This window comes from Lontra canadensis, unplaced genomic scaffold, assembly GCF_010015895.1.
Source record: "Lontra canadensis isolate GAN:19392208 unplaced genomic scaffold, GSC_riverotter_1.0 scaffold72, whole genome shotgun sequence".
In the NCBI taxonomy this organism is placed as follows: domain Eukaryota; kingdom Metazoa; phylum Chordata; class Mammalia; order Carnivora; family Mustelidae; genus Lontra; species Lontra canadensis.
The window spans coordinates 5223809-5237652 of NW_022631066.1; the positions used below are offsets into that span (position 1 = coordinate 5223809).

The 13844-nt window shown below is 34.5% G+C and overlaps 1 protein-coding gene across 1 annotated transcript in view; it reads right to left on the reverse strand.

The window, feature by feature from the left end:
* Positions 1-13844, reverse strand: part of MALRD1 (MAM and LDL receptor class A domain containing 1) — a 736704-nt gene that overhangs the window by 2478 nt on the left and 720382 nt on the right. The window contains exon 40 of the mRNA XM_032880867.1: positions 864-939. Coding sequence (XP_032736758.1) covers positions 864-939 — 76 coding nt within the window. The remainder of the gene's footprint in view (positions 1-863; positions 940-13844) is intronic.

Sequence of the window (13844 nt, forward strand, 5' to 3'; positions counted from 1 at the left end):
CCTTCAACCATAGTAACCAAGGCTCCAAAACTACTAGAAATCATCTAATCTGGCACCTTATTACTCATTTAAATAATGGTAACAACTCTTTGTGGCCTATTTTCATTTAAAAATAATAGGGGGGAAAGGAACACTTTAGCTTTCTATATGCTCACCTTGACAAGAATGAATCTGATAAAATATTGCTAAAATCAGATGTAAGGAGGTTTTCCCAGATAAGAAGTGATGCGTCATGGCTAATCCTATTTTATACCTAAGTGAATGCTCATATTATCTACTTAAGAAAGAGATGAGAAAGATTTTACTTCATTTTCTCTCTAGTCTACTTAGTGCACTGATAAGAAATAGCCCTAAAAAGTCCCAAGAAGATGTAATACACTTTCATTTCTCCTTTAGTCTTCTAAATTAGCTGGTAATAGCCCTTTACTGCTCACACCTAAATTTAAAGCACAGCACAGAATGCTGTCCTCCCTTTTGTCTTTGGGAATAGAATACAAAGAATAGTCAATAAAGAGTTACTGTGGGTAGCTGAGTAATACTCTGGGTTAAACTGATATTTTCCAGATTTGTCAGCTCTTGTCGAGTATGAACAGTGACCACAAAGCCACTTAACATTGAACTGACTTTACAAACAGATTGAATCTGTCCTGGAATGGAAAATTCTCATTACACATTCAGAGAGACTAAAACCCTTCCCATTCCCAATAAAATAATCCCATTATAATATTCCTCTTAGCCATGATATGGAAACATGTCCAAATAACACTGTGTGTGTGTGTGCGTGTGCACATGTGTGAGTTTGTCTGTGTATGTGTGTATATATTTTTGCTTCTGAAGCAATGCAGTTCACCATTACCACTTACCTCTGTTTTCTCTGGGTTACTCCAGTTCCCATAAACCGGATTAACAAATGCACAGTTAACACTTCCTTTAGTTTTCCTTGAAGCACACAGGACCATAAAAAAAAGAATAATTATTGAAATGTAGTACAGTACATTTCCAGGTTAGTACCTGGCAGACATCTTTGAGAGACACATTCTAGCCAGTATATTTTATTTTTATGAATGTATTACCATAAGTAAAGTTTTTATTATTTTTTTTCTTTGCAGGACACTAAGGCAACTACATTCTTGAAAGTAAATGTTATTTGACCTCTGAATATTTAAATCAAAATAAACACAGGGAGATAAAAAGTGGCATAAATTGGTCTTAAAATTGATTTCTTAAAGTATTAGGTAGTACAAAGGGTACAACATTGTAAAGAACCAGCTATACGGAAAGGCTACCTTAGACTTCAAAAGTGCCAAACCACCAAATCCTGAGGACTATTTTTAGTGACAGCATTTGTCATAAAAATCTATAGCAATGAGTCATTCTTTAACATTTTAAATAGCAAATTTAAATGTGAGTTTTTTGAAGAGTTCTTAGTGTTTCCTTTAAATGAATCATAAAGAGATGTGTCCTTGATAATCTCACATGTTGGTCTAGATCTGCTAATATACTCTGATTAACTGAACTCCTAAATGATCATTTTCTTTTTGTGGTTTACTTAATTACTTAAGAGTCCACAGACTTATTAGAAGATAACAAGCCTTGGAATACTTGGTCACAACTGTTGAGAATAAAAAATGCCCGCCAGGGGAACAAAAAATATAAGCAGATAACTAAATACACCCCATTAAAGATATACAGAATGATCCCATATATGTACACACAAAAGCATAATGGAGAATGGAAGACCAATTGCAGGATGATTGCCAGTGTCTTGAGGACAGCTAGGAGGAAAAAAATATAGTTACACCTGAGTATTTTTGCCTAATCAGGGTATAATGATAATAAGTCTGTCAATCATATACCCTTAAATCCTAAGGGAAAAGGCAGTAAAGAGGAAACTAACTTGTTTTTTGAAAAGAAATCTTCAGTTAATGACTTCTTATTGTCATCTACCAAAACACATAGTCCAACAGCCTAATCTGGGTAATTGTGTTTGGCTGGCAATGTGTCCTTTCTATTGATTCAGTCTTCAAAGCTTCCTAATCTCCACTATTTCTGTATAACTGGCTTAAATATTCAGTAGCTTAATCAGCTGACCCTCATTGAGTCTACATTTTGGGTGTCAATCCATAGGGGGAGATATACACACACACACACACACACACACACACACACACATATGTGTGTGTGTGTGTATATATATGTGTGTGTGTGTGTGTGTATATATGAGCTATATTTGTGGGTTATTACTGGAAAAAAATCATAGATATGCTCTTAAATGATGCAACAAATATCTGTTAATTCCTTAACTACAGTAAGTGAGTACTTGGGATTTGCTACAGTTAGGTTGAATAAGTGGTATTTTATTCTTTGCCTTTCCTTCCTTCAGGACTAGTAGTCAATGTAAACTTCTCAGAGTGGTAAGCTCAGTAAATGATACAGTTAGGTGCAGGCCTAGGCAGTGTTGCTTTTAGAATTGAGACTAGATAGGGAGTTGAACGGAAATTTCAGAGTATGTCACAATGCCAAAACAAAGGCTGGCACAGGAGAGACTGAACATCAAGGTAGGGAGTAACAAAACAAAATAGAAACTAGGAACTAGGTAAAGATCAGACGAATGCAGACACCACTCAGAAAAATTAATCTCAGGGTGCCTGGGTGGCTCAGTGGGTTAAGCCTCTGCCTTCAGCTCAGGTTGTGATCTCAGGGTCCTGGGATCGAGTCCCGCATCAGGCTCTCTGCTCAGCAGGGAGCATGCTTCCCCCTCCCTCTCTGCCTGTCTCTCTGCCTACTTGTGATCTCTCTCTCTGTCAAATAAATAAATGAAATCTTTTTAAAAAACATTTAAAAGAGAAAAATTAATCTCAGCTGAAATCAGGAAGCAAGAAGAAATCTAAACCATAGGCCTAGAGAGGACAGATGGTCCAAAGGCCAGGCAGGCAACCAGGAACTGAAGGGACAGGCTTGGCAGTCAATGGGATAGAAGTGAGGTGCAAGGAATACAAAAAGATGTGAGACAATTATTTTTGGCTTTGGAGCTAGAATCCCAAATGACCTATACCAAGATTGGCAGGCAGAAATCAGGTAAATTGATCAGTTTTCCAGTTGTTAAATTCAGGTATTGGAGCAACTTTTTCCCCCCCTGAGAGGATTTTAAGTCTTAAATAATTTTCTATTAGAATGAAAAAAAAAAAAAAAGACCTATAGGTGGTAGACTTTGGGGATCAGGTGACCACAAAGAAGGAAGGGTTGCACTTAAGGTAAGAATGTGAAGTTGTAGTAAAAGAGGAAAGGGTCATGGTATGAGTAGCAGAATGTGAGCAGTGGTAAATTTGTCCTTCCTTAAATTATGTTTATTAGCAGTCACAAACTACTACTGATTTTCCTATCAAGGGTATGTCCCCAAATAAGAACTGTTAGGCTTAATTTTTAATGTAGTTCCTGTTTATAGTGTAAAATATCACCCATCATCAATAGATACTTACATTAAGTAAATTTCTAGTGTCAACTCCGTACATTTACTATTTCAAGTACTATGATATAATTTTCCATATGTATCAATTATATATGTTTTATATTCAGACACAAAGAGTTTTACTTAAAGTGGTAGACCCTTCTATAAGGAAAACAAAACGTCTGTGAAGTTTTCTGCCAGTTCTAACACTGTAATGTATAATGATAAGCCTATATTAGGCTAAAAAATGCTACATTTAACTTAACTCTATCTGTCAGTAGGCATACAGCTCTAAAAGAGTTGAGGTTTCAAAGAATCTCACCACCTTCAGGAATCAGCAGGGAATTGACTTAGAAGTTTGGAGTAGAGAGAAAAAGGCAGCATGGATCACATGAGTTTTCCATCCATAACTTAATAATGCATTCACTTAAATTATTATTAAGCTCCTGCTGTGCCCAGTATGCATAGTAGCTATATAGGGTGGCATTTTGAATAGGCTGCAGAGAGATGTCATTACTGAACTAGGATAATTCCAATAGGAATTTCCAATTTAAATTTAGTGAGCATATGTATAACTCTAATGGATATCTGAAATTACCATATATGGGCAATGAAGAAAAAGAATAAAACAAAAACTCATTTTTGTTACATCTACTAAACATGACTTTGAGGTAAATATTCATGTGTATTTTAACAGCTTTATTCAATTATCACACATAATACAAATTTACTCATTTAAATATGATTCAGTGTTCAGTAACATTAATTTTATTATTTTTAAAACTTGTGAATATATAGGTAACATAAAATTTGACATTTTAACCACTTTTCAGTGTATAATTCAATGGCTTTCATTATTTTATTATTTTTTTAATTTTATTTTTTATAAACGTATAATATATTTTTATCCCCAGGGGTACAGGTCTGTGAATCACCAGGTTTGGCTTTCATTATTTTGACAGTGTTATGAACCATCACCTCTAGTCACAGAATGTTTTCATCACCAGAAATAGAAACTCCATAGCCACTAAACCATAGTTTCTCATTCTCCTCTTTCTCTAGCCCCAGGTAACCTCTGATTTCCCTTCTGTCTCTATGAATTTGCCTACTCTAGGTACTTTACATAAGTAGAATTGTACAATGTTTATCTTTTTGTGTCTAGCTTATTTCACTTACTATAATGTTTTCAAGGTTCACCCATATTGTAGCATGTATAAGGACTTCAGTAATTTTTATGGCTGAGTAGTATTCCATTCTGTGCCTGTGTTACACTTTGTTTACTCATTCATCTGATAATAGACACTTGAGTTGTTTCACCTTTTGGTCTATTGCAGATGATGTTATGAATGTTGACATGTGAGTATCTGAGTTCCCATTCAATTATATATCTTTTCACATGCTAATCTGCCATTTGTGTATCTTTATTGAAGAAATGTTTATAAAAGTCTGCTGCTCTTAATCTGGTGGTGGTTCTTTGTTATTGAGTTGTAGGAGTTTTTTTTGTAGATTCTGGATATTAAACTCTGATCAGATGTATGATTTCAAATATTTTTTTCTGTTCTGTAGGTTGCCCTTTTAGGATTTTTAAAGTATCCTTTGATACATGAAAATTTTTGATGAAGTCCAGTTTTCTTTTTGTTTTGTTTCTTAGGCTTTTGGTTTCATCTAAGAATGCATTGTTATCTTTTCACATGTATGTTGGTCATCTGTATGTCTTCTTTGAAAAAATAGCTATTCATGTCCTCTGCCCATTTTTTAATTGGATTGTTTTTTTGCCGCTGAGTTGTATAAACTCTTTATATTTTGGATATGAACCCCTTGTCAGATTATATCATTTGTAAATATCTTCTCCCATTCAGTAGGTGCTTTTTTGTTTTGTTGATGCTTTCCTTCGGTCTGTAAAAGCTTTTTATTTTGCTGTAGTGCCAATAAGCTTAATTTTGTTTTTGTTTCCCTTGCCAGAGAAGACCTGTCTAGAAAAGAAAAGTTTCTATGGCTGATGTCAAAGAAATTACTGCCTTTATTTTCTTCTAGGACTTTAATGGTTTCAGGTCTGTATCACATGATCAGTGAAATGCAAATTAAAACCACAATGAAGTATTACCTCAAAATGGCTAAAATAAAAAACCCAAGGATTAGCAAGTATTGGCGAGGATGTAGAGAAAAAGGAACCTTTGTGCACTGGTGAAGGGAATGAAGATTGGTATAGCCACTGTGGAAAAACAGTATGGATGTTCCTGAAAAACCTGAAAAAACAGAATTACTGTATGATCCAATAATTGCACTGGGTGTTTACCCAAAGAAAACAAAAACACTAATTCATAAAGGTACATGCACTCCAGTGTTTGTTTATTTTGCCTAAGTGCTCTGGTTAAGGTTTTTTTTTTTTAAGATTTTATTTATTTGACAGAGAGAGATCACAAGTAGGCAGAGAGGCAAGCGGTGGGTGGGGGGGAGGAGGAAGCAGTCTCCCTGCTGAGCAGAGAGCCCCATGCGGGACTCGATCCCAGGACCCTGAGATCATGACCTGAGCTGAAGGCACCCAGGCAGCCCCTCTGGTTAAGGTTTCTTACTGATAAACACATTTATCTCTAGCTTCTTGGGGCTTAAACCTTTACTAATATAAAACTAAATTATGTGGTGCCTGAGTGGCACAGTACGTTAAGCATCCAGTTCTTGGTTTTCGCTCAGGTCATGATCTCAGGGTCCTGGGATCAAGCCCTGAGTCAGGCTCTGTGCTCAGTGTGGAGTCTGCTTGGGGTTCTCTCTCCCTCTGCCTCTCACCATTATGTGTGCTTGCTCTCTCTCTCTCTAATCTTTTAAAACAAACAAAACATTAACAAAACCCTGAATTGTAATGACAGTGTATAATGAAAATTTATATGTCAGTGTTTAGATAGTTTTAGGGTAGATTCTGATTGTCAATGTGATCATCCTTAGACTAGATGAGTGAATAAACCTTTATTTAGGTTGAAAGAAAAGGTGACAGTGAACATGAGTATCACCCTGAATGTTGAAGAATGGCTATCAGGAAGATTACACGAAGAATGATAGACGGTGCCTGAGTTGTTTCTATTGAAAAGTCTGTACTCCAAAATGAACATCTGTTTACATAAATCATTAGCTTATTAATTAGTAACTATAATCCACTTTAATAATTAGTTTTATTGTGCATGTCCTTTAATTTTATTTACCAAATTAATTGTTGGTTATGGTTATCAGTGGGTTGTTTAATTTCTGTTTGTTAACAACAGACATGTTTTTCTCTAAGTTACAGTATGTCATCTTGTGTGTCTGAGAAACTGGTCAGGCTTCTTAGTCTAATCTACCAAATGCCTTCATCCCCACTACCATCTCAGGGGAACAAGCTGTCTCAATTTTTTCTCCTATTTAAAAATAGGCTTAGAAAACACTCAGAAAAATGAGCTACAAATTTTAGTGCAAGATATAAAAAAGGAAATACCATTTGAGAGGGCAGTGTGTGATGATTCTGGGTGGACTGTATTATAAAATTCTATTGTAAAAACCTGTATGCTAGAAAGTATGGAGAACTGTCATCTCTGAAACTGAGGTAATCATAATGCAGTTACCAAGGTGATTTGAAGGCATGAACATGATAATTTACCAAAAAATGTTGCTCTTCGTGTGTGTGTGTATGTTTGTGTGTGTGTGTGAATCTTTTCTCATGCTTCCACTAATGAAATGATCTGTATATATTGCTTCTAAATGTTGAAGGATATTCTAAAATTCAAGAAATGATTGTTCTGAGTTACTTGCATGAAGGAAAATTATGCTTTACAAAGTGATGACTCATTTCTTAAGATGGCAGAATGATAGAATATTGCTGATGTTATCATCTTTTATAATTATTTAAATATATCCAATAATTCTAGGATACAAACTATGTACTAAAACATTGTGTTAGGTCTTGGACTTACAAAGTTGATCAGTATATGCCTCTAGAACTTTTGGAGGGTGGCAGCTAATGGACTTCTGTCTCTTGGATGAAATTATATGTATAGACAATGTCTACCACAAGTAGATGCCTGGTAATAGTTGAATGCAATTCTCTTTACCTTCTTTTCTTATTCTTTCCTCCTTCTGTCAGCTGTCTTTTTTTTTTTAAACTTTTTACTTCTTTCTCCTGACCACAAAGCCTGGATTCAATGAAGGGATATTGGGATAAAGAAAAATAATAAGGAAGTATCAAAGTCTTCTGGAGGAGAAAGACCAAATCTAGTTATTCTTCTATCACAGTACCTAATGCAGTAGGAATCAACTGACTACTTATGGAAAGAATAATTTAATGTATATGGTCTGAAGCATTTATGGTGGAACAAAATCCACTAACCTGCTTTCTGTCCTGTTCCCTCATGCCCACTTCTTCCAATATACTTCCTAAGTTCCCACAGAGAAAAGATAATCATTTTTACTATCATGGAGTCACATTTGTATTTAGCTTTCTGTTCCACTTAGCACAAGACTTTAAGTGGGCCAGGAGCCTCCTTCTCTCTCTTTCCATTTTTTTTTTTTTCCAGTGGATTAACTGCCAGCTCAGATGAATAGCTTGGGGCTTCCAGGAAGACTAGAGGAAAAGAATGGGTGTGGCCCTTCTATCTCTCTCTATTACCTAGAAACTGAAAAAGTCATATGATTGGCAAAAAACCAACTTAGTGCAAATAACTTATTTTACAGTATTTGAAAAGTAAAGGTCTGAGTTCCTAATATCTCATGCATCTCTGAAAGATGAGAGGTATGAAACATCCATGTACAAATACAAGAATCTTGAAATGAATTTTCAGTCTATGAAGTATTTGATTTGTTACTATTAAGGAAAAATATTTTCTAACCATAAAAGTACTTTTATGGTTAGAAAAAGTGACTTAAAAAAGTGATTTTTTTTAAGGATACATCTAAATTATGAAATACAGTTATTTCAGTGGTGGAGACAGAATTCATTTATTCTGGGAGTCATCTCCATTACATTAAATTTTGCTTAGCCTGATCAATGATGAATCGGGGGTGTCCTAGAGAAGTAAATCTCAATTCCACTCTCCCTGTTTCTACCTCTGTCATTTAAAACTCTTCAGTTAGTTTTTTTCCAAATGTTCTTAGTCTTAAGACTTTGTTAGTATGTATGCCCCAGTCTTTCTGAGTGTGCTAATCTTTCAGATGAAAATATATTATAAAATCTTAATAGAAATAAAGTATTCCTGGGTTTCCACTTTTATTCATCTATATTTAATTGTTCATTAAACATACTTTTGTCAAGAATGGATTTTTTTTTTTTAAGATTTTATATATTTGAGAGAACAAGAGCAAGAGAGAGGATGAGCAGGGGAAGCAGCAGGCAGAGGGAGAAACAGGCTCACCACAGAGCAAGGAGCCCATTGTGGGACTTGACCCCAGGATCATGACCTGAGCTCTTGGTAGACACTTAACCGGCTCAGTCATCCAGGCTCCCCAAGAAGAAATTTTTTCTTTTAAGAAATGATTGTTTCTTGACCAGGGTAATACTAATTTTTTTCTCTGTCCCATCAAACAGATTAATGAATTTTTGTTTGTTTTTGCTTCCTGATTTTAGATTGATGCACTTTTTTTTTTTTTAGTTTTTTTTGTTTGTTTGTTTTTTTATTTATGTGTTTTTGGGATTTTTTTTTTTTATGTGTTTTTGAGAGAGAGAGAGCAAGCAAGCCAGGATGACCATGGGGAGGGGCAGAGGGAGAAGCAGACTCCCTGCTGAGGAGGGAGCCTGATGCAGAACTCTATCCAGGACCTGGGGATCATAACTCTAGAGGAAGATAGATGCTTAAATGACTGAGCCCTGCCCCAGGTGCCCGATGCACTTTTTCCTATGAAATTGTCAGTGCTCTATGATTCACATATATTATTATTTTTTTTTCCTTTCTCTAAGCCTTAAGTTTTATTTTATACCTGGTCTCTGTTCTTTTCCAGTCCAGATTTTAGCCTGTTTGAATAAAACTTTTTAAAGGAGAATTATTACAAATTATAAAATTTAGACCTTATTTTGTTCTTTTCATGTCTTTCAGCTTGCAAAGATAAGTACAATAGAAGAATATAAATTAAATAAGAAGTAGGTAGGAAGTTCAAGAAAGGAATTGTGAGGACTGGAAAATAGAACCAGAGGTAGTGAAATGGGACAGTACATGAATTGAGAGTCTATATATTTACTAAATGAAGGATACAGCTTTGACTTTAAGATTCTTAAATTTAAATGTAAGCAGGACAATCAGTTACATAGGTAACTGCACTACAGTTACATAGGTAGCATGCACTACAACTCAGTGCAATGTAGGCTGAAAGAGCAGCAAGTCCCCAGGGCAGTTCAAAATATCAGTGATAAAGTGTGCCTCAATAAAATCTATCTCAGAGAATGTGGTCGCAAGGAGGGGGATGAATTTTATGGAACCCTTGAAGCACAACAGTGCCTCAGAGAATTTGATTTCGGGAGCATTTTCATATGTATATGTTTATGTTTATTATAAAAAAAGCCAACAGATTACAATTAATAAAAAGATTACAATTTGTAGTAGGTAATTACAGAGCAAACATTAAATCTGTTATAACAATCTATAGCTAGAATAAAATCACATAACATCATGAGGCATTGTAAGAATAAATTGAGTCTATCAAATCACCTTTTATCATTGAATGTGTACTCCTGTAGAATACTATATAATCTGGTATGTATTTTATATAATATATATATATTTATATATGTTTTATATATGTTTTATATATTTTAGCAGTATTATATAATATTTTGTGTGTGTATATAAACATACACATATATAAAATATATATAAATATATTAAACACACTATATAATACTATATAATACTGCTAAAAAAGGAAAAAATCAGGACATATTCAGCTATATAAGAGTCTCTATTTCTAGCGAGATTCTGAGTTTTGTTTTGTTTTAGAAGTAAATCTGGGAAGGAGAAAAAAAAAAGAAAAGCCAGTTTTAATAAAGCAGGGATAAATTAGGGGGGCATATCCATGACTCGAGTTTTCATTTCCAAGTCCTTAAGAAACAAGCTGAACCAAATGTTTGGGTGAAGAAGTTCAGAAAGGATTGGGTTTGCAAACATAACCAGAAATGCCACAAAAAGGAGAGGAAAGGATTAATCATCTGGGGTCACAAAACCAAACAACTGGGACACTGCATTTTGCTAAACTCATTCACATGACACAGCAGCTGCCATATTTTTCTCCTCCTCTTTTCAGGCAGGAAATAAATATCACTGACTACAAAACCTGTCACTGTTTAACGTGATCTTGCTGTGGCAGAGAGCCTAAAAAGGAACATGCCCAGGAATATGGATGCAATTAGTGTGAATAAAGCTGACTCAGGTTCCTGTAGCTTAACCTTAGGGAGACCCCCCATGCTGCCAGTGTGAGCATAGTCTCAACTTGGCTTCTCCCAATCTGAGTGTAGTGTTAGCACATTCACAACTGCCCAACAGGAACCAGATGCAGAGCTGGACTCCCTTTGGAAATATATTTGGGAGTCCTTTGAAAATCTTCTTTGGCCTGGTAAAATTATTAGGAGTCAATCTTTAGGAAATAATTAAGAGAGGACAACAAAGATTTATGTAGAAAGAGGCTTATCACAAATTATTTGTAATAATGAAAAATTATATAACTTAATGATATAATAGGATAATGGTTAATAATAGGATAATGGTTAAATGATGATACGTGTACTTGAGAGGACCTTAAATAGCCCTTTCGAGTAATGCTAGAAAGAATATTTATTGGTTTAAGGGCGGTGTTTCTCAAAGTGTAGTCTGTGGACTGCCAGAGGTCCTAAGACCTCTTCAGAGGTATACAAATTCAAAACTATCATCATCATCATCATCATCATCATCATCAGACCCACTGATAAAAGATTCATTCAAATGCAAGCTAGATCGATGAATTTTTATTTTAACAGACTTTTTCACTGTGTTGAGATTTGCTCTGATGTTGCACTGATGATTACAACTGTCAGTGCCTTAGCAGGGAACAAGACAATGGTACTTAGCTATATGTTACATTCTTCACCAGCACGTATTTGCGGTAAATTTTTTGACAAGTCCGTTTCATTTCAAAATGATCTTGTTGAAACAACAAAATTGATTATATTAAATCTCAACTGTTCATGCAAGGTTTTTCTAGTATTCTGAGAACTATGCATAAAGCACTTTTATGGCATATTGTCTTGTGGAAAAGCACTGCAAGACCGAGTTGCATGCTAAACTAACCACTTTTTTCATGGAACAGCAATTATATTTGGAAGAATGACTGACAGCTTGTGGTTATTCAGTTTAGGGCATTTGGCAGACATTTTACTAAAAATGAACATGAGCAATGATATCAGAGAAAACACCTGACAGTATCTCTTGCTAATGATAAAATTTGAACTTTCAAACAAAAGTTAGAATTCTAAAAAACTTGCATTTTCCATCAGGATCACAACAGCTTCCCAGTATTTTAAAGACTTGTCTGAAATTTTTTTCTTACATTGCATAATGAAATGTTTCAACACTTGAGAAGCTACATAACTCACTTAACATTTTCTAAATGAAAAGTGCAGGACACTACAGAATGGGTAAATGATCCATTCATAGTGCCAGATAGACTAATGAATTTTTAATGTAACAGTGCAAAGACTTCTTCATTGATAGGGTTTCAGATTCCACATTACAACTACACTTTACCACAATGTCAAGTTTTGGTATTAAAAAAAAACATGCATGATTACCTAAAAATCTATGAAAATATATCTCCCTTTTCAAAATGTTTATCTCTGTAAGGTTGAATTTTCTTTATATACCTCAATCAAAACAATATACTGCAGTGCTTTTAATGCAATAGTAGATATGAGAATTCAGTGCTGGCTCTCACTAAATTTTTCTTTCAGTTTGAGTACCTCTGTTCTACTGAGCATTCCGGTTTCAAATAGGAATAAGTACCCATTTACCTGGCAGGAAACAAGACATACTTTTCTTCAATAAGTTTTTGCTATCTCTTCTAAAGATATTTTGCTATTTCTGTATTCTTTTCCTGTCTCCTATAAATGTGATGCCATAAAGTCCTACATTAATAAAGGTCATTTTCATAAAATGATAGGTATATTATAGATGTATAATACATATATGAATATGTTTTTATAATAAGTATTTTATCCTAATACATGATGGATTTTTTATTTTAAAATGAATACATATAATTTAAAATACTTCTCATAAATATAAATATAAATTTTGATAACTGAACCACATAAAAAAGTTTTTTGGGGTTCTCAATAATGTTTGATGATGTAAAGGTATCTTGAGAGTAAAAAATCTGAGAGTGATCAGCATAGGGAGAAAAGAAAATTGGTAGACAACTCAAATTTCAAGATGCAAGCATGTGCACATATGTTTATACGTGTGCACATTGATAAAAGTTTAGAAGATACATCAAAGTGGTAATAATATATATCTCTTCATGGTGACATTAAAGATAATTTTAAATTCTCTTCTGGCACTTTGTTGTATTTCCTGGTTTATCATCGTTAAGTTGTTGTGTATTAGAATCTTGGAGGAGATGAGATGGTTTTCCAGTTCAGAAACTATCAGGAGGCATTACCCCAGCTTGAGCTCCATACCATCCTGCCCCAACGCCTGTTAAGTCATTTGCCTAAAAGATAAGATCTGCCATGCTCACCAGGTTTTCCTGATTGCCTTCTTTTAGCATTTCTTCTCAAAGCCAGTCTGGTCCACCTTGCTGCACTACCTAACAGTTGTTGGATAGGCTGCGCTTTTTCATAAATCCTGCTTTTGCTCTGAGGTTCACTCTCCATTGGCCAGAACTGAGCTAGCTCTGGAGCCAGATAAACTTTTCTTTGTATTCCACTGTGCGTGGCGCATTTTACTACCAGGACATATGGTACTTTTTTAATTGGAATGAAATACTTTTCCATGTAAATTGATCTATATGAAAACTCTAATTTCATTATTGAATTCTTTTAGACATATAATCTGTTTGATTGAAACTGATGGCAGTGTTGAAGTTAATTATCAGTCTTCATGATTTCCCTTAGCAATCACCTAGCAACTTGCTGCTTTTTAAATCTTTTTAGACAATTTAAAATTTACAACACTATATGAAAATCTATATAGAAAGAATGGACTTAATATTTTATTATGACTCACAAGTTTCCACAAATTTTTAAAAATATACTGTTTTGGGTTTATTCATATATACAGCTAAAGCTCTCTTGGACCTATCAATAAATTTAGCTTATAATACATTAAAAATGGAAAAAAAAACAAAATGGCATTTTCCTGTCTTAAAACAACCTCTCTTATAAAGCATATTTAGAAATTATAAGCACCCACGCACA